This window comes from Erpetoichthys calabaricus, chromosome 18, assembly GCF_900747795.2.
Source record: "Erpetoichthys calabaricus chromosome 18, fErpCal1.3, whole genome shotgun sequence".
In the NCBI taxonomy this organism is placed as follows: domain Eukaryota; kingdom Metazoa; phylum Chordata; class Cladistia; order Polypteriformes; family Polypteridae; genus Erpetoichthys; species Erpetoichthys calabaricus.
The window spans coordinates 17,929,629-17,953,026 of NC_041411.2; the positions used below are offsets into that span (position 1 = coordinate 17,929,629).

The 23,398-nt window shown below is 41.6% G+C and overlaps 1 protein-coding gene across 2 annotated transcripts in view; it reads left to right on the forward strand.

The window, feature by feature from the left end:
* Positions 1–22,515, forward strand: part of slc5a1 (solute carrier family 5 member 1) — a 61,871-nt gene extending 39,356 nt beyond the window's left edge. Inside the window, exons 1-15 of one of the 2 annotated variants that reach the window (XM_051921067.1) lie at positions 1,630–2,062; positions 3,926–3,997; positions 6,028–6,132; positions 7,288–7,347; positions 10,105–10,209; positions 11,371–11,476; positions 12,425–12,505; positions 12,618–12,838; positions 13,347–13,482; positions 13,754–13,861; positions 15,111–15,261; positions 17,154–17,322; positions 17,870–18,085; positions 20,212–20,323; positions 21,925–22,515. In XM_051921067.1, the coding sequence (XP_051777027.1) occupies positions 1,916–2,062; positions 3,926–3,997; positions 6,028–6,132; positions 7,288–7,347; positions 10,105–10,209; positions 11,371–11,476; positions 12,425–12,505; positions 12,618–12,838; positions 13,347–13,482; positions 13,754–13,861; positions 15,111–15,261; positions 17,154–17,322; positions 17,870–18,085; positions 20,212–20,323; positions 21,925–22,139 (2,004 nt within the window). In that variant the 5' untranslated portion in view covers positions 1,630–1,915 and the 3' untranslated portion in view covers positions 22,140–22,515. Of the gene's footprint in view, positions 1–1,629; positions 2,063–3,925; positions 3,998–6,027; positions 6,133–7,287; positions 7,348–10,104; positions 10,210–11,370; positions 11,477–12,424; positions 12,506–12,617; positions 12,839–13,346; positions 13,483–13,753; positions 13,862–15,110; positions 15,262–17,153; positions 17,323–17,869; positions 18,086–20,211; positions 20,324–21,924 lie in introns of those variants that run through there. The other variant, XM_051921065.1, reaches the window with a different exon arrangement.
* Positions 22,516–23,398: the final 883 nt, after the last annotated feature.

Consider the following 23,398-nt stretch of genomic DNA (forward strand, 5'->3'; position numbering starts at 1 on the left):
TATCGCAGACTGGAAATCTGTCCCAGCACCTGATAAGTGTGAGAGAATAATAGAACAAAAAAGCACAGACACGGTTCAAAACGTAAAGTGAAATCAGAACCGTCGGCATCAGCAAAGAAAATGAATAACCGAGTGAGGAAGGGAGGCTGTGGTTCAGAAAAATATCATGGAATGGGGGACAGTGGGTGAGCCAAGCAATGGTGCAGTTTCACCGATTAATTATTATATAACAATAAACTGTTCCAGGATAACATTTAGCTTACCAAGGAAATAAACAGTATCAATACGTGCAGAGTCTTAGCTAAAGAATAATTAACATGTTGAGACTCAATCAGACTGTGTCATCTGAATTAGACTTCAAAATACAAAAGTCTCTGACACTGTAAGGCTGATTCTGAATTTCACAGAGATGCCAAGCCTACATTGCTGTTCAGTTCCCTAATTGCCAACAGAAAGCTGGATCAGGAATTTAGTTAACTTCTGATTTTAAAAAGAAAATGGTCAGAACAAAAACCAACAGGCACAAAGACCAGGATCTCCCAGAGGATTACAAAGTGAGTAGGCAACTCACTTTCTAGGAGTCTTTTAAATTGTGCAAAAGCTGGCTCAAACAACTGATCACCGAGAGTGATGGCGAACTGAGCCTCATCCATGTGGTATGGGAGACACTTTTTTCATACGCTTTATCCCAGACAATGTCATCATTGTGTCATTTCCCCATGTTTTGCCTTTTTGAAATGTTTTTGGAAAAAACAACAGGAGATGAAGCTTGAAAGAGTCAGGATTCAGATTAGAGAAGACCTGAAGGAGTTCACCTCCAGGATGGGTGATCAGGTGCTCACCAGTGTCTTTTGCACAATGAACACAGACAAGAATAAATGAAGCTGTCAATTGTTTTACAGATACACCATCTGCATAGGGAATTCAAGCTGGAGAAGAAAGCATTAAGGAAGATGTCTTCCAGATCCGCAGATTCCTGACTGTTGTTCACCTCTGCTGAACACCATCCGCTCCCCTAGTACTACTCCATACCCCAGTAGGGCTGATCTGTATTTTCAAGTGAGTTCTCCATCGAGCCATGGAAATTACCATGGGGTTTGACTTCAGGTTTGAATGCACTAAGATTTCTAGATAGAGGATCAGAGAACTACTTTAAAACAAAGGTAAACCTGATGTCTGACAAAATAAGGTCAAGCTCAAAATCAGAAAATAAAGCTGAAGTTGAGCATTTTTTAATGAAATATCACAGGGAAAATCACAAAATCAGTTGTACATGACTACATGGAAATTACGTACTGTGCAAACCAATCAGAAAATGTATGCTAACTCTGCGATCACTAAGAATGCCCAGTGAGTAACTGATGATGGGATGCCATCCCATAAATGAACCGTACAATCCACCCCATAGCGGTTACCTTTTGGAGCAGCACATGATGGTATTTCCAGGGTCTTAATAACACCTCCCAAACTAGACGCACAGCCCCCTCAATTTAGAAAATATGCACCCCTGGAGAAGGCATACAGTTTGATTTAACTCCATTGCGCAAGTCCACACATTGAAATATTGGTGAAATGCACATGTGAAATGAAAAGTGAACGCACACACCCAGGTTGACACCTGCAGAGAGAGTTAAAGAGAGAGACATGACGGCTTCAAGCTCTCTTGTAATCATTACTCTTCCCATCCCACTGAACTTTGTCACGCCTTTAGAGAATTGAATGTAGCGTGTAAACTTCCTGACACATTCAGTCCAGTGTCTCACCTCAGAGGCTTCACACGTCTGCTGCCGAGGTATAAGTGGATATTCAGGCTTCAGCAGATGCTGGCACTACCTTGGAGACAGGGTGCCTGAACTCTCCCTCTCTCTTCTGCTTCACTTCATTTGTACAAGAGACATCAGACTCGAAAGCCAAAATGGCAGATGCCAGTACCACCGTGGTAGTGGGAAGCCAGAGCCCCACTCTTCCTTCACCATCTGCAGACACCATGGCCATCAACAATGCAGCTGATATTTCTGTGATCGTGATCTACTTCTTGCTGGTTTTGGCCATTGGCATTTGGGTAAGTGCTTTTTATTTGGAAGGATGTTGATGACTGAGGTGGGGTCATTCCTTTAATTGGTGTTGTATATTTTTGGGCACCATCAGGAGAGTGTGAAAGGCAAGGCCTCAGTTTGCATTGTGGTCAGATTGTATCTGCAGCCATGGCTTCACCCATGGTAGCAATTCTAGTGCCTCTCCAGGTAACACTTCTTCTGTCATTTAAGCAGCAAATTGGGCACCCTGGTGAACACTTCATTTGACATTCTGCTCAGCATCAAAGTCATCGATCCATTTAGATGTGTGGTTTTACTGGCCAAATACAAATTAGCACACAAAGGAAAGTTAGGGTAGAACTTGGGAAAGTAAGGATCCTACCTGCTGAGCTAGCACTGAATGAATCATGGAGTTTCAGTCAGGGCTGGCTTTGCCTCATGTTGTCTCTTGACTGAGCTGGTGCCACTGGCTGTGCAGAGTCATCTTACTCTTATGTCGTTTCACTTTCTCAGTCAGCTTCATCTTGGAAAGAGTTTTAGTCACCTTCATTCTCAGTGTCCTTTTACCCTGGCTTATCAGAAAATAACGCTTGAGAAGCCAGGGGAGTTCACTAATATGAAATGGCCCGCTCAAAGGGCACAGAACTCCCCCCTCATGCCCACAGCATTCTCTTGTTCTGCAGGAACAGTAGCCAGGCTTTCCATGTAACTGTGGGTCAACGTTAGACACTCCTCGATAAGAAAGCCAATCTGGATTGAGGAAAGTGCTGACAGACCTTTGCCATATCAGTTTATTGCACATTACTTAAAGCAGGAGTGATGATTGTGTGGTGATTAGAATGACGTCTTTTAAGTTGTTTTTATTAAGCAGAAAATGCACCCTTCTGAAGAAGTGCAGATCAGGCATCAGGCCAATATGAGTAAGATGTGACTAGAGTAGTGTCACCTGAGGCATTGACTGCACCAATCCAACATCCATATTTCTCACATAGCCCAACAGTACTGAGTGTAAAGCAGGAACACCATCATGATGGGACAGGATGCCATTGCAGGGTACCTACACTCCGATTAGAATCATTAATGAACTTGACGTGTATACTTTTGGGATGTGGAAGCAAAATCTGAGTATCAGGAGAAAAAAAGCTTGCGTAGAGCACACTTGCTCAGTCACATATCGCGCCACTTTCTGATAAACCTCACATCTTCTGTGGGTGACCAGACAATGCAGACAGAGGACGTACTGTAATGTGTTATAAGCAAGAAAAGTGCTAGGGCACCACCCGGGTAAGGTTTCACTCTCCACTGTGCTCACGGTGCCCTGTCCACTATGGTCTGAAGGAGTATATTGAACAGCAAATCCTCAATGACCAATTATAGCATAAAAAAGGAAACAAAGCAATTTGTAAACAAACAGTAAGATATAATTATAACTGGAGTGATGACCAATAACCATGCTGCTGCACATCATTTCATTTGTTTTCTCACTGGCTTTTCCAGTTAGATGTCATGGGGCGCTAATACATGTCCTTTTGCATTGGGTTTAAAGCAAGAAAGAGTTTTGAATGGGCCACATTTTAACTTAAAACCATTCAATTCAATTACTTGATGCTCTAATGTACATTTTTTTTTTACAGATACAAGAAGTTAGCTGGTGGACCAATATAACTGAATGGTCAAGAACCAGCATGGCAGGATTAGTTGTTAATAATAATACATTTTATTTATATAGCACCTTTTCCATGCACAAGGTGCTTGGATTATTATTGTAATGTGCCAGGCCATAGACAGGCATGCTGAGGAGAATTAGTGCTCAAGAATAGGCAGTTTCATAAATAACAGTTAAATACTACAATAGTTGTTTTTTCAAATGGACCTTGGCTTTCTTTCAGGCAATGGTACGGACCAACCGCGGTACCGTGGGTGGATTTTTCCTGGCGGGACGAAGCATGGTTTGGTGGCCGGTAAGTACTTCTTCTGTGGTCCAAAGGAGACCTGATAAGGGGGCAGAATGGTGAGTTGAGGTGGAGATTAGGGTGGGGAAAGAAGCAAAATAGAAACTCATATGGTAGGGCACATTGTGAGATGAAAAACCTTGTCAGATATTTGATTTCTATCACGTCTTTACTTGCTAATGCTATTGTTGAAACTTTTGGGTTGAATTTGGACACAAGAGGATATTAATCCTGGGTGACAGCACTGGACCTCCTAGTTCCTAAAACATGCTCGGCATCTCTCCTTGGCCCTCCTGACGATTCTTCATAGTGCTCCTTCAGTGCTTCTCCTTTGGACCTCCCTAACTCACTATCTGGAAATGGCCAGCTTCCTTCTTAGATCTAAAAATCTGTTGTACTTCACTTAATTTTAATTTTAATTTTCCAACCATCCTTCTGCTGATACCAGCATAGGAGAGAGTTTCCCCCAACCCACAATTACAGCAGTGCAGGTGAGCAGAGAGCTGAGAAGACTTTGTGCCAGCAAAGCAGTGGGTTCAGATGGAGTATCGCCACGATTGCTGAAGGTCTGTGCGTTGGAGATGGGGAGTCCTCTACAGCGCATCTTCAACCTGAGCCTGGAACAGGGGAGAGTCCCAAGGCTTTGGAAAACATCTTGCATCACCCCTGTCCCAAAGATATCACGTCCTAGTGAGCTGAATGACTTCTGGCCTGTCGCTCTGACGTCACATGTGATGAAGACCATGGAGCGGCTGCTGCTTCACCACCTAAGGCCATAGGTCCGCCACGCCCTCGACCCTCTGCAGTTCGCATACCAGGAGAAGGTGGGAGCGGAGGATGCCATCATCTATATGCTACACCGATAACTCTCCCACTTGGACAGAGGCAGTGGTGCTGTAAGAATTATGTTTCTAGACTTCTCTAGCGCCTTCAACACCATCCAACCTATGCTCCTTAGGGACAAGCTGACAGAGATGGGAGTAGATTCATACCTGGTGGCATGGATCGTGAACTATCTTACAAACAGACCTCAGTATGTGCGTCTTGGGAACTGCAGGTCTGACATTATGGTCAGCAGCACAGGAGCGCCGCAGGGGACTGTACTTTCTCCAGTCCTGTTCAGCCTATATACATCGGACTTCCAATACAACTCGGAGTCCTGCCACGTGCAAAAGTTCGCTGACGACACTGATATCATGGGCTGCATCAGGAGTGGGCAGGAGGAGGAGTATAGGAACCTAATCAATGACTTTGTTAAATGGTGTGACTCAAACCACTTACACCTGAACACCAGCAAAACCAAGGAGCTGGTGGTGGACTTTAGGAGGACCAGACCCCTCATGGACCCCGTGATCATCAGAGGTGACTGTGTGCAGAGGGTACAGACCTATAAATACCTGGGAGTGCAGCTGGATGATAAACTGGACTGGACTGCCAATACTGATGCTCTGTGTACGAAAGGACAGAGCCGGCTATACTTCCATAGAAGGCTGGCGTCCTTCAACATCTGCAATAAGATGCTGCAGATGTTCTATCAGACAGTTGTGGTGAGCGCCCTCTTCTACACGGTGGTGTGCTGGGGAAGCAGCATGAAGAAGAGGGACGCCTCACGCCTAGACAAACTGGTGAGGAAGGCAGGCTCTATTGTAGGCACGGAGCTGGACAGTTTGACATCTGTGGCAGAGCGATAGGCACTGAGCAGGCTCCTGTCAATAATGGAGAATCCACTGCATCCACTGAACAGGATCATCTCCAGACAGAGGAGCAGCTTTAGCGACAGACTGCTGTCACTGTCCTGCTCCACTGGCAGACTGAGGAGATCGTTCCTCCCCCAAACTATGCGACTCTTCAATTCCACCCGGGGGGGTAAACGTTAAAATTATACAAAGTTATTGTCTGTCTGTATACCTGCATTGTTATCACTCTTTAATTTAATAATTTAATATTGTTCTTTATCAGTATGCTGCTGCTGGAGTATGTGAATTTCCCCTTGGGATTAATAAAGTATCTACTGTATCTATCTGTCTATCTAATTTCAGATTGGTGCCTCTCTGTTTGCCAGTAATATTGGCAGCGGTCACTTTGTTGGTTTGGCTGGGACAGGAGCGGCGGCTGGGATTGCAATTGGAGGCTTTGAGTGGAACGTGAGTATCTGCAGCTCTTGTCTCCACGATGGTTCAGAGGTCTCTGACTTGATACTCTTGACGAATATAAGGAAAGCTACATCTCGAATGCTGTACTAGTATGATGGCTCCCAGAGTTCACAGTCAAGCCAGCTTCAATAAGAATATTGTAGAGACACACATACTGACCACTATAGTGACCTGCTCATTTGCTTGTACTAACATTGCTGCTATTTAACTTGTGTAAGTGTAATCACTTTATTTTTAGTGGTGGACATCATGAGCTTCAGTTTTATAAATAAAAAAACCCTCTTCTTGAGTGCAACACACATTAGATAATAACCTTTAGCACAGTCTCTTCAAATGCAGACACCATGGGCCACTGCTCTGCACAATTTGAACAGCCATGTCCTTGACCAGTACTCTCTTGACCACTTGAGCACACAGCAGACTGTGCCATTGTAATGACCAGTCCTTTTAGTCATGGACCTAATGGGATGCTGATCTGTACTAGTGTAATGATCTTTTCATCAGTCATGCATACACTGATTCACACCTCTGTACTATTAAAGTAACCGCCTTCTTTTAAACTTTCCTATTTTAACAAATCATTGTGTTAATTTTTGCTCACACTGCAATTCTGTTTCACTTCACTGACCATTTCCTCAACCATGGATACTCACCGGGTTGCTTCACTTTGTATCATGTCTGGCATGATGCTCTGTAACACATTAACAGTTCTGTCTTTCACAATTTAGGCTGCAGTCAGTTCTTCCTTCATTCATGCATACTGGATTCTTTACCGTAACCGGTATACCATCCGTTTCCTTTGGCAATATTTGCAGTAAGCTACAGTATATCAACATAAAATGAAGTACCCATTTGTATTGCACACTGAGCTGCTATTCTTTGCTGTTTCAGCAAGCAGTTATGGACAAACAGGGTTACATCTTTTGTTATGTTTTATCTTCAATTTTAGACACACTACTCGCTAGTGATCCAATTTAACATCCTGTTCTTCAGTCATGACCACACTGGACTGCCACACTGTTCCAGAGTAAATGCAGTTTCATATCTCACTTGTAGTTCCTTTGTTCCTCCACAAGCCAGACTGCTGTCATGTCCTAGTCTAGTACCCTACAATGACCACTGTTACTGTGTTTCTCTCTCTTTTAGGCCCTGATGATGGTTCTTTTCCTCGGATGGCTGTTTGTTCCCATTTACATTAAAGCTGGGGTGAGTTCCGGGGGTCCTCCTCAAGGAGTGTTTAGGTTGTAGAAATGCCAGTTTCCATGTAATGTCCACATTCACGTTAGATAAGCACTATGGCTACGTCAAAGGCTTTCTCTCCCTCAACATCAGAAAAGTGGAAATTCAAGAGTTTGTTTTGAGGCACTCTGTCAGAAAGTATTTGTGGCTACCAGTTTCCTAAAAAAGCCATAGCAGTGTGGGTGGAGAGTCTGCTGAAGGGATTACCTGAGAAGAAGAAAGAGTGAAGAAGCAAGTCTGAGAAGGATAGAAGATTGTTTGAAGTGCTCTACTTGATGCTGTGTGACCTAGTGCAGACAGCCCCTCTAAACCCGGGGGTCTCTGGAGAGGTAGTATATGTACAGGATAGACCAGAGATTGAGACTAGGAGTCCACCTATTCGCTCACACTGTAATAATAATAATAATAAAAATACATTTTATTTATACAAGGTGTCTTTCAGAGAACTCAAGGTCACCGAACAAACAATAAATAAATAAATAAAAGACACAATTATAAACAACTTAAAAAATCAGAAAATCTAAAAATTAAAACCAAACAAAACCACTATAATCAGAAGGAAAAAGGAAAAGCCATTTTAAACAGATGTGTTTTAAGTTTACATTTGAAGGATGAATATGATTTGATATTTCGGAGATCTGCAGGTAATGAATTCCAGAGCTTGGGAGCAGAACGGCTGAAAGCTCTGCTCCCCATGGTGGTTAGATGGGCGGGAGGGACGGTCAGATGGGTGGAGGAAGAGGATCTAAGGTTACGGGATGGAATGGCAACATGAAGAAGGTCAGACAGATATGGAGGGGCGAGATTATGGATAGCCTTAAATGTTAATAGCAGAATCTTAAAATCAGTACGAAACTTGATCAGGAGCCAATGAAGCTGCTACAAGACCGGAGTAATATGGTGAATAGATTAGGGTTTGAGTGATGATACGTGCTGCAGAATTCTGGACTAACTGAAGCTTATGAAGAGATTTATTAGGGAGACCAAAGAGGAGTGAATTGCAGTAGTCCAGCCGAGAAGTGACAAGACTATGAACAAGAATGGCAGTGGTATGAGGAGTGAGGGAGGGGCGAATGCGATTAATATTACGTAGGTGGAAGTAAGCAGACCGGGTGATGTTATTAATATGACATTGGAAGGATAGAGTACTGTCAAGGATGACACCCAGACTCTTGACCTGAGATGATGGGGAAACAACAGAGTTATCAATAATAAGAGAAAGATTATTGGTTTTGGATAATGGTGATTTTGAACCAATGAGGAGAACCTCAGTTTTGTCACTGTTTAATTTAAGAAAATTTGAAGAAAACCAGGATTTAATTTTAGAAATGCAGTCAATAAGCGAGGGTGGTGGAAAAGAGGAGGTGGGTTTACCAGCAAGGTAGAGCTGGGTGTCATCAGCATAACAGTGAAAATTAATATTATATTTGCGAAAAATATTGCCAAGGGGAAGAAGGTAAATAATAAAAAGAAGAGGCCTCAGGACAGAACCCTGGGGCACACCAGAAGTATCAGCGGTGGGTTGGGATGTGAAGGTTTTAAGCTGTATGAACTGAGTGCGGCCTGAGAGGTAGGATCTAAACCAATCAAGTCTGTAAAGAGACTGCTTCTGAGCCAGACATTTTGGGGTCATGGCTAATAACTGGCAGTTCATCACAATGCAAATTTGCAAAAGGAGATGCTTTGTGGTGTGAATCTGAGTCGATCCTTGAAACTCTGTGTACAGGGCAGGGTGCAATCCTTGGCAGGGCACCAGTTAATCACAGAATCACCCACACTCCAGGGGGCAGTTTTGCTTTGCTAATAAATGTAATACGTATGTTTTTGGGATGTGAGAGGAACACCATATTAATCCTAAAAAAATACAGAGCCATGCAGAGAAGATGCCAGTCCACACAGGAGCTGAAGCCAGGGCACTGGAACTATAAGACAAGGAGCTAAACACAGCACCTCAGAGCCGGTCTGGTATGGTATGCCCTTCTAAGTATCAAATTGTCATTATTTTACTGACTTTACCCTACTCTGATGTATAGTATGTTTAATTCTAGTTTAGATTAGCCTGATGTTTAATGACAGGGAAGCCCAGGTAAGCTGAAAATGGCGTGAGAGCACAGTGAAATCCTAAGATACAGACTCGTGACGTGCAGCACACGTTGTCCCTGTTGATCTTTAACCCTTTGTCATCATACTGTAAAGCAATAAAGTGATTTATCTTCTGATAAATGGTTGAGATTAACAATATCTCTAATAGAGGGTGGACATCTTATTCTGTAATGACATGGTATTCATTTACTGCTTATTATTATTATTTGACTGCCTATTTCTATTGAATGTCATTTATTTTCAATGAAATGGATTGTTTTAAATCACTCTATGTATAGAATTTCCCTGTTCTCCCCTGTGTCTTTGAGCATTTCCCTCACCCAGCACTCTTGATTTTCATCCAGCATTCCAAATGTGCCGGTTCAATGGATTGGAAAGTCTAAATTGGCTCTCTGTGAGAGAATGTATTCCACAGTGGACTGGCATCCTATCCAGGGTTTAGTCCTGGACAGGTCCTGGGTCCTCACACTATTATGGAATAAGTTTTTGATTTTGTGTTTTTTCCGCATTGTGATCTTCTACAGAATAAGTAAAGTGAAGGATCACCAAAAAATGGACAGTCTTGTTTCTTCCATTCATTTACTTTAGCCTTTCACTTATGCCACTTTTTATTTATTGCAGGTGGTGACCATGCCTGAATACTTAAAGAAACGATTTGGTGGTCAGCGCATTCGAATCTACCTCTCCGTCCTGTCCCTAATGCTGTATGTCTTCACCAAGATCTCAGTACGTGTAGAAGAGCTCAACAGGGGACTCAACCTGGGAGGAGTTCACCTCAACCTTGTCCATTCCTTGTGACTATGGGGGCCGTTGGCGATAGATTAGTATAACTGAAGTGCATTTTTATAATTCAGTGCCATATGACCCACAACATAACATTACACTAAACAGTTAAGGGAGTTCTCTCTGCGGGATATGGGCCACCCTTCATTCTTACCAGGCACTTCATGTTTTGTTATGGTAGGGTCCTGGTGAATTCTAATGGATTCACACCACGAAGCATCTCGGCTGAAAGATTTGCAATGTAGTGAATTCCTGGTGGCCAGCCGTGAACCCACACTATCTGAACCCTGTTAGCGGTGTGCTACCTGGCTGATCTCCCTCCGCTGATCTCCCTCTGGGACAGCCCCAACACTTTTCTGTGCAGCATTACCTCTACACTCTAACCTTGCACTGGGAAAATCCCATCCCTGTCGCCAGGTGAATTATCGTGGACTTGCAACACGAAGCATCTCATTTCAAACATTTGCTCTGTGTTGAACTGCTGGTGGCCAGCCGCCAACCCACACCATCTGGCTCAGAAGCAATCTCCTTGCAGTGTGAGCTAAGTGGAGAACTTGTGAGCCAGATGGTGTAGGTTTGCACTGACCAGTGGCAGTTCAGCAAAGTGCAAACTTTCAAGCTAAGATGTTTTTTTGTTGCGAATCCATGGCAGTTTACTTGGCGACGAGAATGGGATTTGGGGCATTTTGTTCAGAGAGTTTAGAGAGTATATGGGGAATATGGTCACCCTGGGACCCTACCATGACAAAACAGTTCACCACTGAAAAAAAATGAATTTCATTGAACTGAATCATTTATTAACTTCTGCTTTTTGTTTGTTCTCATCCGTTATTCATAAGCCACATTAGCACACACATATGAATGATATGACTAGATATATTTATCTCCCATTGAGCATTTTTTATCTATTGGCATATCGAAAAAAGTCTTACATTAAAAGAGACCAATGACACCACATATCCCCAACTCCTTATTAAGTATACGTGTTGGATTTGTTGTACCTTCTTGAAAAATCCCAATACCACTTCAGAAGGACACAAGACAGGGCAGGGTTTGTACTTGGCTTGAGTGTCTTATTCACATATGTCATACACTTCTCTACAGGCAGACATGTTTTCTGGCGCCATCTTCATCCAGCAGGCTTTGGGTCTGGACATTTACTTGGCTGTCTTCCTCCTGCTGCTGATTACTGCTATGTACACTGTGACAGGTTTGTGATGATCAATAGTTGTCGGTTTCGGGTTTCACTTTGGGGGTCATGTGCGTTTCCCACAAGCAACAGTGACTGACATGACACATTCAGTGACAAATTTTTATCAAACCGTATACAGTGGGTGGCTGTGTATAATACGGATAGTCCTGCCAAAAGTGGTCTCTTTACCCATTAGTGCTTCAACTGAAGAAATATGAATGTGAGCAATTATAATGTATCTTGATCATGTGAAGCATGATGACCATGAGGCAGATGTTCTATAAACAAAATGTGTTATTTTTGATTGACTTTAACTCCATACTGTGGTGGTCCATGACTGGAAGAAAGTGCTGCCTGGGATAAACTCACTGGTATCTTATGACACTGAATGAGTTCAAAATAGATGGATGATGGGATTAATGATTGACAGAAAACATTTCACTGGAGTAAGAGCGACTAATAGTATAGTAGCAAGGAGGGACAGGAGGGTAGGAGTTGCAGACGGGGATAAGAATACTTTGTTAATTTCAGGGTCGATAAGAGTCTGAGTTCGCAGGTCTTTTGACTGGATGTCAGCAGCTGTGACTGATGCGTAGCTAGAAGCTGACACAGTAAGGAAGGGAGGTTAACAAATGTAGTGGAGCAAGAGGCAAATGTGAAAGGTACTGACAGGAGAATTGCCTTTCCAGATGACAAAGTAATTGGCAGTAATGAAGCAATTGGGTGTTTGGTTTAAAAGGAGTGGGTATGAGGCAGGGATGGCTGGTGCACCTCTCTTACCTTTGTTTATGAGTGCACAGTTTCTGAAGTGTCCAACTTTCCTTTTTGTACAATTCTAAATGCACTAAATGTCAGATACTATCTGTGATAGAAAATGTGTGGCTAAATCATACAGTTTGTAACCCCAGGACCACCTCGGTTCCCAATCTGCACTTCATCAAGCCATGCTCTGCTCTGTCTCTCTAGGAGGTCTGGCTGCTGTCATCTACACTGACACTCTGCAGTCCATCATTATGGTTGGGGGTGCCTTCATTCTACTGGGCTTTGGTAAGTTCCATTTAATCCATCACCTCCAGGTTAATTCCAGTGCAGAGTTGTGTAACAAATTCTATGGCAGGAATAAAGAGTATGCACTGACTGTATTTCACATTCCCCACAGCCTTCAATGAAGTTGGAGGGTATGATGCCTTCACTACAAAGTACATGGAGGCCATTCCCAGCATCACTACTGAAGTCGGCATCAACATCAGCGAAAACTGCTATACACCACGACCTGACTCTTTCCATATTTTCCGAAACGCTGTTACTGGAGACCTCCCATGGCCGGGACTCATCTTTGGGCTGTCCATCATTGGTATATGGTACTGGTGTACTGACCAGGTACGTGACAAAGAGATAATCAGACATATTGTGAAACCAATACCTCCTGCCACTGCAACTGAGACAGCATTGTGCATTTGTGAATTTCCCCTTGGGATTAATAAAGTATATATCTATCTATCTATCTATTGAGTAGGCTGAGATCAAAGGATGGATAATGGACACCCATGGACATCTAGAAGTATAATGAAATCTAGGGCTGAGTGCTGATGACCTGACAGTGTGTAACTATAGACCACACTAGCTGCTTGATAGTTTATAGAGGCCTAATGTTCACAATCAGTAATGGGCTGACAGTACTGAATGATGGGTGATGATACTCCCCGCTGGTCATTCTCAAGCAGTTTAATACTTGACGATGCAGAGCTCTTCTTCTTGATGATTTAATATTCATTGCTCAATATGATGAAACTTCTGTTCAGGGGATGAAAGTGGACACGTGACATGAGCTACAAAAAATTCTCTATTCAGTTTTAATAGTGCTTTCCTTTTTGTCCTTGTACACCAGGTAATTGTTCAACGATGTCTCTCTGCCAAAAACATGTCCCACGTGAAAGCTGGCTGTATTCTGTGTGGCTATCTCAAACTGCTGCCCATGTTCCTCATGGTCTTTCCGGGGATGATCAGCAGGATTTTGTACCCAGGTGAGTCCATTGCTTAAGACATTAGAAAAAACAACAAGTGGTTGCGTCAGCCTTGGGATTATTCAGGGAATTCCTGCTACCGATTTAGGATGAAACTGGGCAGTCCAACAACTGCACAGCCATCATGGTGCATACCATAATCAAGAGGTATACAGTGTCCTTTTCAAAAGTGCACATTAAATTTAGGCACCAGATGGCCGTTTGGGGTCCCAGGCGGTTACAGAAGTTTCTGCAGGCAGTGTACTAAACAAACCTTTTATTCCTTTTGCAGATGTGGTTGCTTGTGTAGCTCCAGCACAATGTCAGGCCATCTGTGACGTACCTGTTGGCTGCAGTAACATCGCCTATCCCAGATTGGTCATCAAACTGATGCCAGATGGTGAGTGTCCATCTCATTTTTAGGCTTCATGGCCCAGGGATGCTGCTTCAAATTGCAATTGCTATGTGCAGTTAGACATTTATATTCTTTTATTTAAATAATGATTTCCTCTTGTAGTTGAGTATCACTTTGTTCTCATTTCTGGACGCTTTTTATGCAAATGCTTTTTAGGAATTTTGCAGTTTCACTGCTTTTTGGTACGTGCGCCTGCATATTTTTTAGGCATTTTCAAAATACGCCCTGTGATGGCCTAGCATCTTTTCCAGGGTTTGCTCCTGCCTTATGCCTGATGCTAGCTGGAATGGGCTCCAGCAACCCATGTGACCCTGTTCAGGAATAACTGGGTTAGAAAATGACTGACTGACTTTATAAATTTGTGACATGTTACTTGCTTGTTATGCTCATGGAGGAAGCTGCAGCACATGTTGACAGGATACAGTGCCTCACTTGGGGTGCACGAGATTATGGAACAAGCAGTTGTTGGGCGTGAATGGTCTTCAGAAGACAATATCAGGATCACGCTGGAGTTCCCTTCCTGCCTTCTGCTTTGTTTTATTTGCAATGCATTTCTCTGTCTTATTTGTTTCAATCAGTTTGTATTTACGTGTACAGGTATTTTTTTTTATATAAGTCTTGGATGTGTTCCTTTTGTTGATTTTTTTTATTTTTTTTTTATACAATTACTTTGTTGTATTTTTTTACTAACCTGCTATTATTTAACTATCTTAGACTTTTGATTATTAATGTGAAGCCTAGTGTGGTTGGAGCCCTTAATTATACAGGTTTACTGGTGCTGTCTGAAGATGGTGGCTTGGGGTCTCTTAAGGATCAGTTATCCTTTTCTTGTACTGATATTATTATGCGTGTCCAAAAAGCCATATTCTGTGCAGTTTGCATTGGTATAGCAAGAAAGTAGTAACAGTAATAGTAAAAGGTATGAAATATGGAGTTCCCAGTTCCATCTTAGATGTCACCTTGTTGTGCTCCTGAGCCAAATCACTTCTCTTTCTTGTGCTTTTAGGGGCTGGCTGTGTAATGCAGTCGGTGAAATGTCCTAAATCTTGAGCTTTCTGGCATCCTTTGCCACCAGATCTATTTTCTGAAAGTGCCAGCTCTGTTTTTTTCTTGCTTTCTGAAGCTTCCAGTTGTGAATGGCTGCTGTGCTTTTGTCCAGCTCTTCTGTATTAGGACCACAATTCTAAGGACTGCTCCTCCTGGGTTCATTAAGTGTGTTTTGTTCTCTTTGCAGGGCTGCGAGGTCTGATGCTGTCTGTGATGTTGGCGTCTCTCATGAGCTCCCTGACCTCCATCTTCAACAGCGCCAGTACTCTGTTTACCATGGACATTTATGCCAGGATTCGAAAGCGGGCTTCTGAGAAGGAGCTCATGTTGGCCGGAAGGTATGGCCTCTTTGATAACACCTTATATGCTTCTTGGAAAAGAATAGGAGGGTGGTGGGGGTCTTCAGCAAAGCAATCAAAGCTCAGGGGCTAAAGGCACGCTGAGGAGATGCGCTTGGATCATCTGACTTGCTGCTGCTGGCGAGCTGCGTGTTCTGTTTGTTGCTTGTTGTTGTTTTAAGAGCTGGGAGAAAATCAAGTGTGTCTGCCAAAAGCTTTCCAACAACTGCTAGGTTAGATGTCCAAGAACTTGCTTTCAATTAGGGCAGGACGTGCAAAAGTCACTGTCTCACGGGTTTTGCTTCCTAAGGTTGTAATGTCTAGTCTTGTGTGTCATCAAAGTGTCTCTCCGAGATGATCAGGTCTCGATCGCTTCGCTCAACTCCTGGGAGGCGCGCTACGCTCCTGGCACTTCACGTCTTTCCCGCTCGTGTTGTGAAGGGGGGGAGCAGAATGCAAGCTAAGGAGATGTAGATGGATCATCTGCTGCTGCCGAGGTGCGTGTTCTGCTTGTCATGCTGTGCATCGATCATTTAAAAGCCTGTACAGCAGCTGTCCTTCTTTCTCACTGCCTTGTCTCGCAGGACGTCAGAATGTCTTCCAAGAAGATGACGTTTCGTCTCCTTGCCAGGATTTTTTTCTATAAAAGAAAAATATATATATTTCAAGTCACGCCCTCCTCTCAATCATAGTCAAATATGCACACGGTACTCTCATCTTTCATTCACGTGAATGCTTTTGACAGACACATTTCCTGCTCTCTCAGCTCTTACATATTTTTACGTTTTCCTCACTTTAAGTTCCCAATTAAAAAAGACGTATTATGCCCAAATCTTATTGATGAGTTTCATCACAAAGGGTTACCAACAGAAGAAATGAGTACACGGGCAATCTTAGCACCAAGAAACAATGAAGTCAAACGAATTAACACAAAAATTATCGATCAGTTACACAGCAAATTAGTTAAATGTGTATCCATAAATTGTGCTGAAACAGTTGGTGGTGATGGTGCGGAAGATGAAAACATCAACTTATAATATCCCGAAGAATTACTACAACCATTAGTACTGCCTGGTCTTCCACCGCACGAATTACTGTTAAAAAAAGGATGTATCCAAGAAAGGTAATGTAGTACATCTTCAGGGGATAACATTAGACAACAAAAGAGATCTTGATATGCCATTCGTATTAAAATGTTAACAGTTTCCCATTAGAATAACTTTTGCAAAGTCAATTAACAAATCACAGAGACAAACATTTGAAAAAGTCAGTTTATTTATTAGAGAGAAAGAAATGAAATTCTCTCATGGAATTATACGTTGCGTTGTCACGATGTAAGTCCAAAGACAGAATCAAAATTCAATGCGATATTGATGAAAATTTAATTTGAAAAATTGTTTTTACTGAAGTTTTACAGTAAAAGTGTAAGTTTAAAAAATATTTGCATGTTAATTTCAAAGCCAAACAGAACGAAATCGTATAACAGAACAAAAAACTCAAACGCAACATGAAACATAATTTACTTTCAAATTATTACATTTTAATCTTTTTACTATGGTTAATTACTCACTGTAATGTAAAATAGTTAGTTCTATTATGCATATATAACAATTCCCATGAAAATAACAATCCATTTAAATTGCACAACTACATCCAAATACGTGAGCAGCAGAAATGAAAAGTGGCTTGCACATAGTGCCGGCCTGGGGGGTTGGTGAGCGAAGTGAGCAGTGTGTGTATGTATGTGTGTGTATATATATATATATATATATATATATATATATATATATATTTAACCTTCAGGCTTAGGTTATGGCAGAAATCTAATCAGCCACAAGCAACTACATCTGTACAAGGGATAAAAAAAAATCTCTCTTTCGTATGTCTTTCAGGATTTTTATCCTCTTCCTCATTGGTATCAGCATTGCCTGGATCCCGATTGTCCAGGCAGCTCAGGGAGGGCAGCTGTTTGACTACATTCAGTCCATCACCAGCTACCTGGGCCCTCCAATCGCCTCAGTCTTCTTATTGGCAATCTTCTGCAAACGCGTCAATGAGCAGGTAATGAATGTTTGTGCTGCCAAGTTTTCGGTTTTTAACCTGTTTTATGTTTTAGTACCAAATAAATGAAATTATATACAGTGTCTTAATGTTTGCAGTTTTCAGTTTTTAAGCTTAGCTGAAGTATTTTGTCTCTGGTGCATTGATTATTCCCTGATGGCTTCTGTTCTTCATCTAATGTGATACACAGATTTTTTGTTTGTTTGAGTATTCATTATACGACCCTGAGCTGTGCAGTAGCCTAAATGGGCCTGCTGTGGGTGAATATGACCAAGTGTATGAATGAGTGTGCCTTCATATAGACTGGAATCCCATCCAGGACTGTTTAATCCTAATGGTGCTGGGATGGTCACAGCTGTCCTCAAGTTATCACTGAGTTTCTTTTAGATGTGTCTAATTGATGCCTCCACTGCCTACAGGTCTTTCCTGTTTTGTTTTGATGTGTCACTTAGTGTAGTAAATGTATTGGCACTTGCTTGTTTTGGTGCTAGTTACAATTTGTTGATTTGTTTTCGAAAATCCCCTCTTGTCATTTTCCCTCTTCCAGGGTGCCTTTTACGGCCTGATCATCGGCCTGCTGATCGGACTTTCGCGGATGATAGCTGAGTTTTCCTTTGGCACAGGGAGTTGTGTGCAGCCCAGCCAGTGCCCCTACATCATCTGTGGTATTCACTACCTCTATTTTGCCCTCATCCTCTTTGGAGTCTCATGCATCATTGTGATCTCTGTCTCGCTGATGACCAAACCTATTGACGACAAGCATGTGAGTTCTTTGAAAGTTACCACTTTATATAAACTAGTAGTGAAAGCTTTACAGTCATTACTCTGTGTAGCAGAGATTTTTTATAATTAGGTTAATTGGCATGATATGTGTGAGTGATCATGTCCTGCTCTGGACCGGCACCCATCAAGACCCATTTAGACTCTGTTCCTAGTTTGTGCCCAGTACTGCCAGCATAAACATCAACTGTCCACAACACCAAACTGCATAAGCTTGTAAGAAAATGGATTGCTGGAGAGACGTAACACGGCACTTTGGAGTTCAGACCAAGGAGTACTAATCTACTTTGTAAACCTGTCCTGCCATTTAGGTTTATAGGTCCATAGTGTCAATATTGTAATTTTTACTAACTACAGTGACATTTTTACTTGCATGTGTCTAATCAACATGCAACACGTTCCCACTCTATGCTGCCAAGATTAGTGATTAGAGCTGCCTTACCTCAAAACCTCTGTCTTCTTTACCTAAAAAATCTCAGTTACAACACAATCTTTCATTAGAGGACTCAAGTTTCATTCAGATGCTGAAGACGCTAAGCTGTATATGTGTGTATATTTATTAGAAACTAGGGGGCTTTGCCCCGTGCTCACTTCGCTCGCCAACCCCCTGGCCAGCGCTACACACTAGCCTCTTTGCGGTTCTGCCGCTTGTGTATGAGGATGTGGATGTACAATTTGAACAGATTTTACTTTTCATGTAAAGTGCTACATTTGCATCCACGCGACATATAACTGCCCATGATTGAATTTCATTTCTTTTTCTCTATTAAATTAAACGACTTTTTCGAATGTTTGGCTCTGAGATTTGTTAATTGTCTTTGCAAAAATTATTCTAACGGGAAACTGTTAACATTTTAATATGAATGGCATATCAAGATCTCCTTTGTTGTCTAATGTTATCTGTGGAAGATGTACTACATCACCTTTCTTGGATACGTCCTTCTTTCAACAGTAATTTGTGCAGCGGAAGACTGGACGGTGTTAACGGTTGTAAATATTCTTTGTGATATTGTAAGTTGTTGTTTTCATCTTCCGCATGATCACCACCAACTGTTTCAGCATAGTCTATTGATACGCATTTAACTAATTTGCCGTGTTACCGATTGACATTTTTGGCATAAATTCGTTTGACTTCCTCGTTTCTTGGTGCTAGGATTGACCGTGTACTCATCTCTTCTGTTGATAACCCTTTGTGATGAAATTCTTCAATAAGATTTGGACATAATATGTCCTTCTTTAATTGGGAACTTAAAATAAGGAAAACGTTAAAATTTATTAGAGCTCAGGAGCAGGAAGTGTGTCTGACAAAAGCATTCATGAGACTGAGAGGTGAGAGGACCCTGGTCTTGTTTGAAAATGGTTGCTAGGAGAGTGTGACTTTTAAAAATATCATGGCAATATTCTCATCTCATGGGACTTGAAAAAATCTTTTCCAAAATGTCTTGTCTCCTAAAAATTCTCGTAGTGTCGAAAGATCACACCTGTGGAAATTGGTGCTTCCATGGCTATAAGTCTGTCTCCCTTTAAGCATACAAGTGTCTCACATTCCATAACCTTTATGAAAAGCCCATTGAGAAGCTACTGCATGCAAGCCTCTTACCAGGCAGGATACCACACCTACAAAACATTCTTAAGTCTACTTAATCTAGTTCAGGGTTGCATGTCAGGCATTACCTATCCTCAAAAGAACCAAATGTACTGTAGATGGGTTGCTATTCCATTTTTTGGCCCATCCACTCACACAGTCCAGTTTAAAACTGCCAATTAGCTGGACCTCCACTTTGAGGATGTGGAAAGAAAACCTACACAGGGTGTTAGAGACTGAGTAGATACTGTGCAAGGTTGCTTGGTCCAAAAGACCGCAGCACTGACTGCTATATTACCATGCAGCACACTAATACCTACACTGTGTTTGCAATGTCCATGTGCTGTTTCCACTGACATCACTCTTAAACTTTACGAACAGCACCAGACTTTTACTCTTAGACTCTTTGTGGGCTTACATCTCTCAGGCCATCAATATTAATTTGACTTTCTTTTTTTCATGACCATCATGGCACACACAGGCAGGTTGGCAGTAATCTGAAATGTCTTCTCTTTCAATTTCAGTTGTACCGCTTGTGTTGGAGTTTGAGAAACAGAACAGAGGAACGAGTGGACTTGGAATGTGACATCCTTGAAGCTCGAGAGGAACCTGAACAAATGAACACTGATGAAAACGGTAAATTTGATAGGTGCGAGGATTAGTCCACTGGGTCTTCCCTGAATGCACGTGCAGAGTTTGTCATTGGTGAGCTCTGCAAATATGGTGTGCAGTGTGGGTGACCCATGGATTTTTCAGGTAAGGAAGACAGAAGTTTTGAGGTAAGGTAGTGATACTCACTGGTCATGGTGCCGAAGATTGGCAATATGTTGTACATGCGTGTAAAAATAATGACCCTAAACACCCATTTAAACTATAAATGCATTAAACTTTATGCCGCAATTAATTTTTATTTAAAAACTGGCAGGTGTGGGGTGCTATGACATACTTACTAATGTTAATAGTTTAAAGAAAAGAACATGGAACAGCCTAATGTGATAAGGGCAACTCTATTTCAATGAGTTCCAACGTTAATAATTATATCAGAATGAATGGTTTCTGTATCAAGGATACACCAAGGAACAACAATCAAAGGGAAACCTGCAGTGCTGAAATAATTAAAGGAAAACCAAACCATATTCCTTCACTTATCAAGCTGTGGCCCCAAGCAGTGAGGCTTATCCACATGGCTGCCAAAGAAAACGCTGTTCAGTTCAGTCCGTAATTTCCCTACTCTTCTTCCTTTCTCCTCCTCCTCACTCTTTCCACTCCTGCGACGCTACCTCCCTGCCAGTTCAGTCCTTGCCCAAAATCACCCACCTTCTACTTCTGCCCTGCCACCAATCTCTACCAACTCCAGCTTGAAGTTGTTAGAATTCTTCTTTCGTTTTATCCATTTTTTTCACCATTGTGTTAATGGCGTCAGCTTACAGTCACTGCTGTTTGTTTTTTTTTGTTTTTTTTTTTTTGTGTGGCCACAGCCATGTTTTTTTATTGAAGATGATTTGTGGCCACTGGCACATGAAGTATGCTAACAGTGTGCAATACAGATTTTTAGGATGGTGGCGCGTGAACATAGGAGTCTGAGCTTGTGAAGAAATAATTAAAGCAAATTGTTGTACTGGTTCTCGTTCTTGTTCTGCGACTTTGATTTTTTTTAATGTTTTTTGCCTTGTCAGTTTGACCTTTCAATAATGAATCCCTGCCTGTTTCTGACCTCAATTCTTATTTCATGTCCTGGACCTTTTAATCCTTGCCATTGGGTTGCCATTTCTACCTCTACAACAAGCTTAGTGCGCAACTGGTAGAACACAGCTGTTAAACTCCACCCTGTGAGTTACATACAACTAATATATTCTTGGAAGCATGCCTATGTGTCCTCCCAGAGTCCAAACACGAGTAGGTGTGCCTGTTGATGATTCCTACTTGCCCTGCACTTCAATTTCATTCCTCCCAAGCTGATTCCTACCTTGCCCCCACTGGTGCAGTAATTCAGTTTGAAAACAAAAACAAGTGTTGATGTTGCTAATAAGCATGCTTGAGTTTGCTTGGAAAGAGAGGCACCTGAGCTGTGTTTTTCTACCAGGGAGACTTGAAGATGCTGGACTGTATCATTGATCATCACAAATATGAGAGTGATCATTTTGTGTCAGACAGTAGGAAATATGAATTTGCTTGCTTGACGTCTCTCAACCATTGAAGAATGTGGTGTATCATCATGTTTTCTGTTTGTTTTTCAGCTCCAGCAGAGCCCCCTGGCTGCTTCAGAAAGTTCTACAACTGGTTCTGTGGATTCAGTCAAGGTCCAGCTCCTACACTGAGCCAAGAGGAGAAGGAGGCCATGGAGAGGAAGCTCACCGATACCAGTGAGGTACCAGTGTGGAGAAATGTGGTCAATGTGAATGCTGTCGTCCTGCTAGCTGTGGCTGTGTTCTTCCATGGCTTCTATGGTTGATTTTCTGTCACCTGAAATTAAAGTGCTCAACCTTTTTGAGCCAATCAGCAGGTGTTGGGGGAAAAGCATCATGGACTTGAAAGCTGCAAACACCTTAGAACAATTTAACAAAGGGGGGCTAATTTATTAGTAGTACAGTACAGGTTTTAATGTAAAATCATCATTACAGGTTTGACTGAATTTATGAACCATAGACAGTAATATTTGTTACATGAGGAAATGTAATACAAATAATGAAGAATATGCAGATTTTAACAAATAATAAAGTGACAGATCTTTGTAAAATTGTTAAAGTATTCAGATTTGTATGAAAACCCTTTCCACTATTTTGAATGTCCCCCTGAGTATCACTTGAACACACTTAATTCAGTATACATATCCCACATATCAAAGTAAAGTCCGTGCATCTCACTTTCATAAAATAGTCATAGGATGATGAAGTGTTTTGCAAATAAAATAAAGCAAAATTTGCAAAAATGTTATGAAGTCACATCTGAAATGTGTATATACATTTTAATGTTGTTTGGTGTAAGCTTCCCTGTACCACAAATTTAAAATTTCAAAAGCAACAGCAAAATGGGCTAAATGTCAACAAGAAAGAAGGAGGATGAGGTTTTATGTTTCTGATTAAAACTGGCATCATTTTTACAGTCCAGTGACACTTCAGACATTGGAGTATAAATTCACCCATTCGTTTTCTAACCAACTTATCCAGTTCTGGGTCGTGGGGCCAACAGCAGTGGGTGCAGAATAATGAAATGAGTGATTGAAATTCTTGGTAAATTAATTTGAAATGTAAGGAATGAACTGAAGAGACTCCAAAGAAAGAGATCTAATGAAATGAATAAGTGAGTAAAAACAGGTTTGGTAGTATAACGTATTAATGACTTTAAGTGGAAATGCAGTTTGTAAAGAAACAAATGAATAAAACTCCCAGCAAAAAGCCATTAGAAAAATGTGGGAGAGAAACCAGTTTGGGAAAAATAATGAATGAATTGCATCCCAACAAAGACCAATAAGTAAAATTAACAAAAATATAAATCTCCGGGATATGGCACTCTGGAAAGAAACAAATGAAATTCTGGGGTAGGGAAAAACACTTAAGTCATTACTAAATAAAACTGTGGACAGATAATTTCAAGTGAGCTGCGTTTACCTGAGGGTCCTGTCCTCACTCCATTCAGTACAGTTTACACTGGAGATCTTCTTGAATAACTTGATCATATTCCAAGAGTAATTAATAATGAATTCTAGGGAAA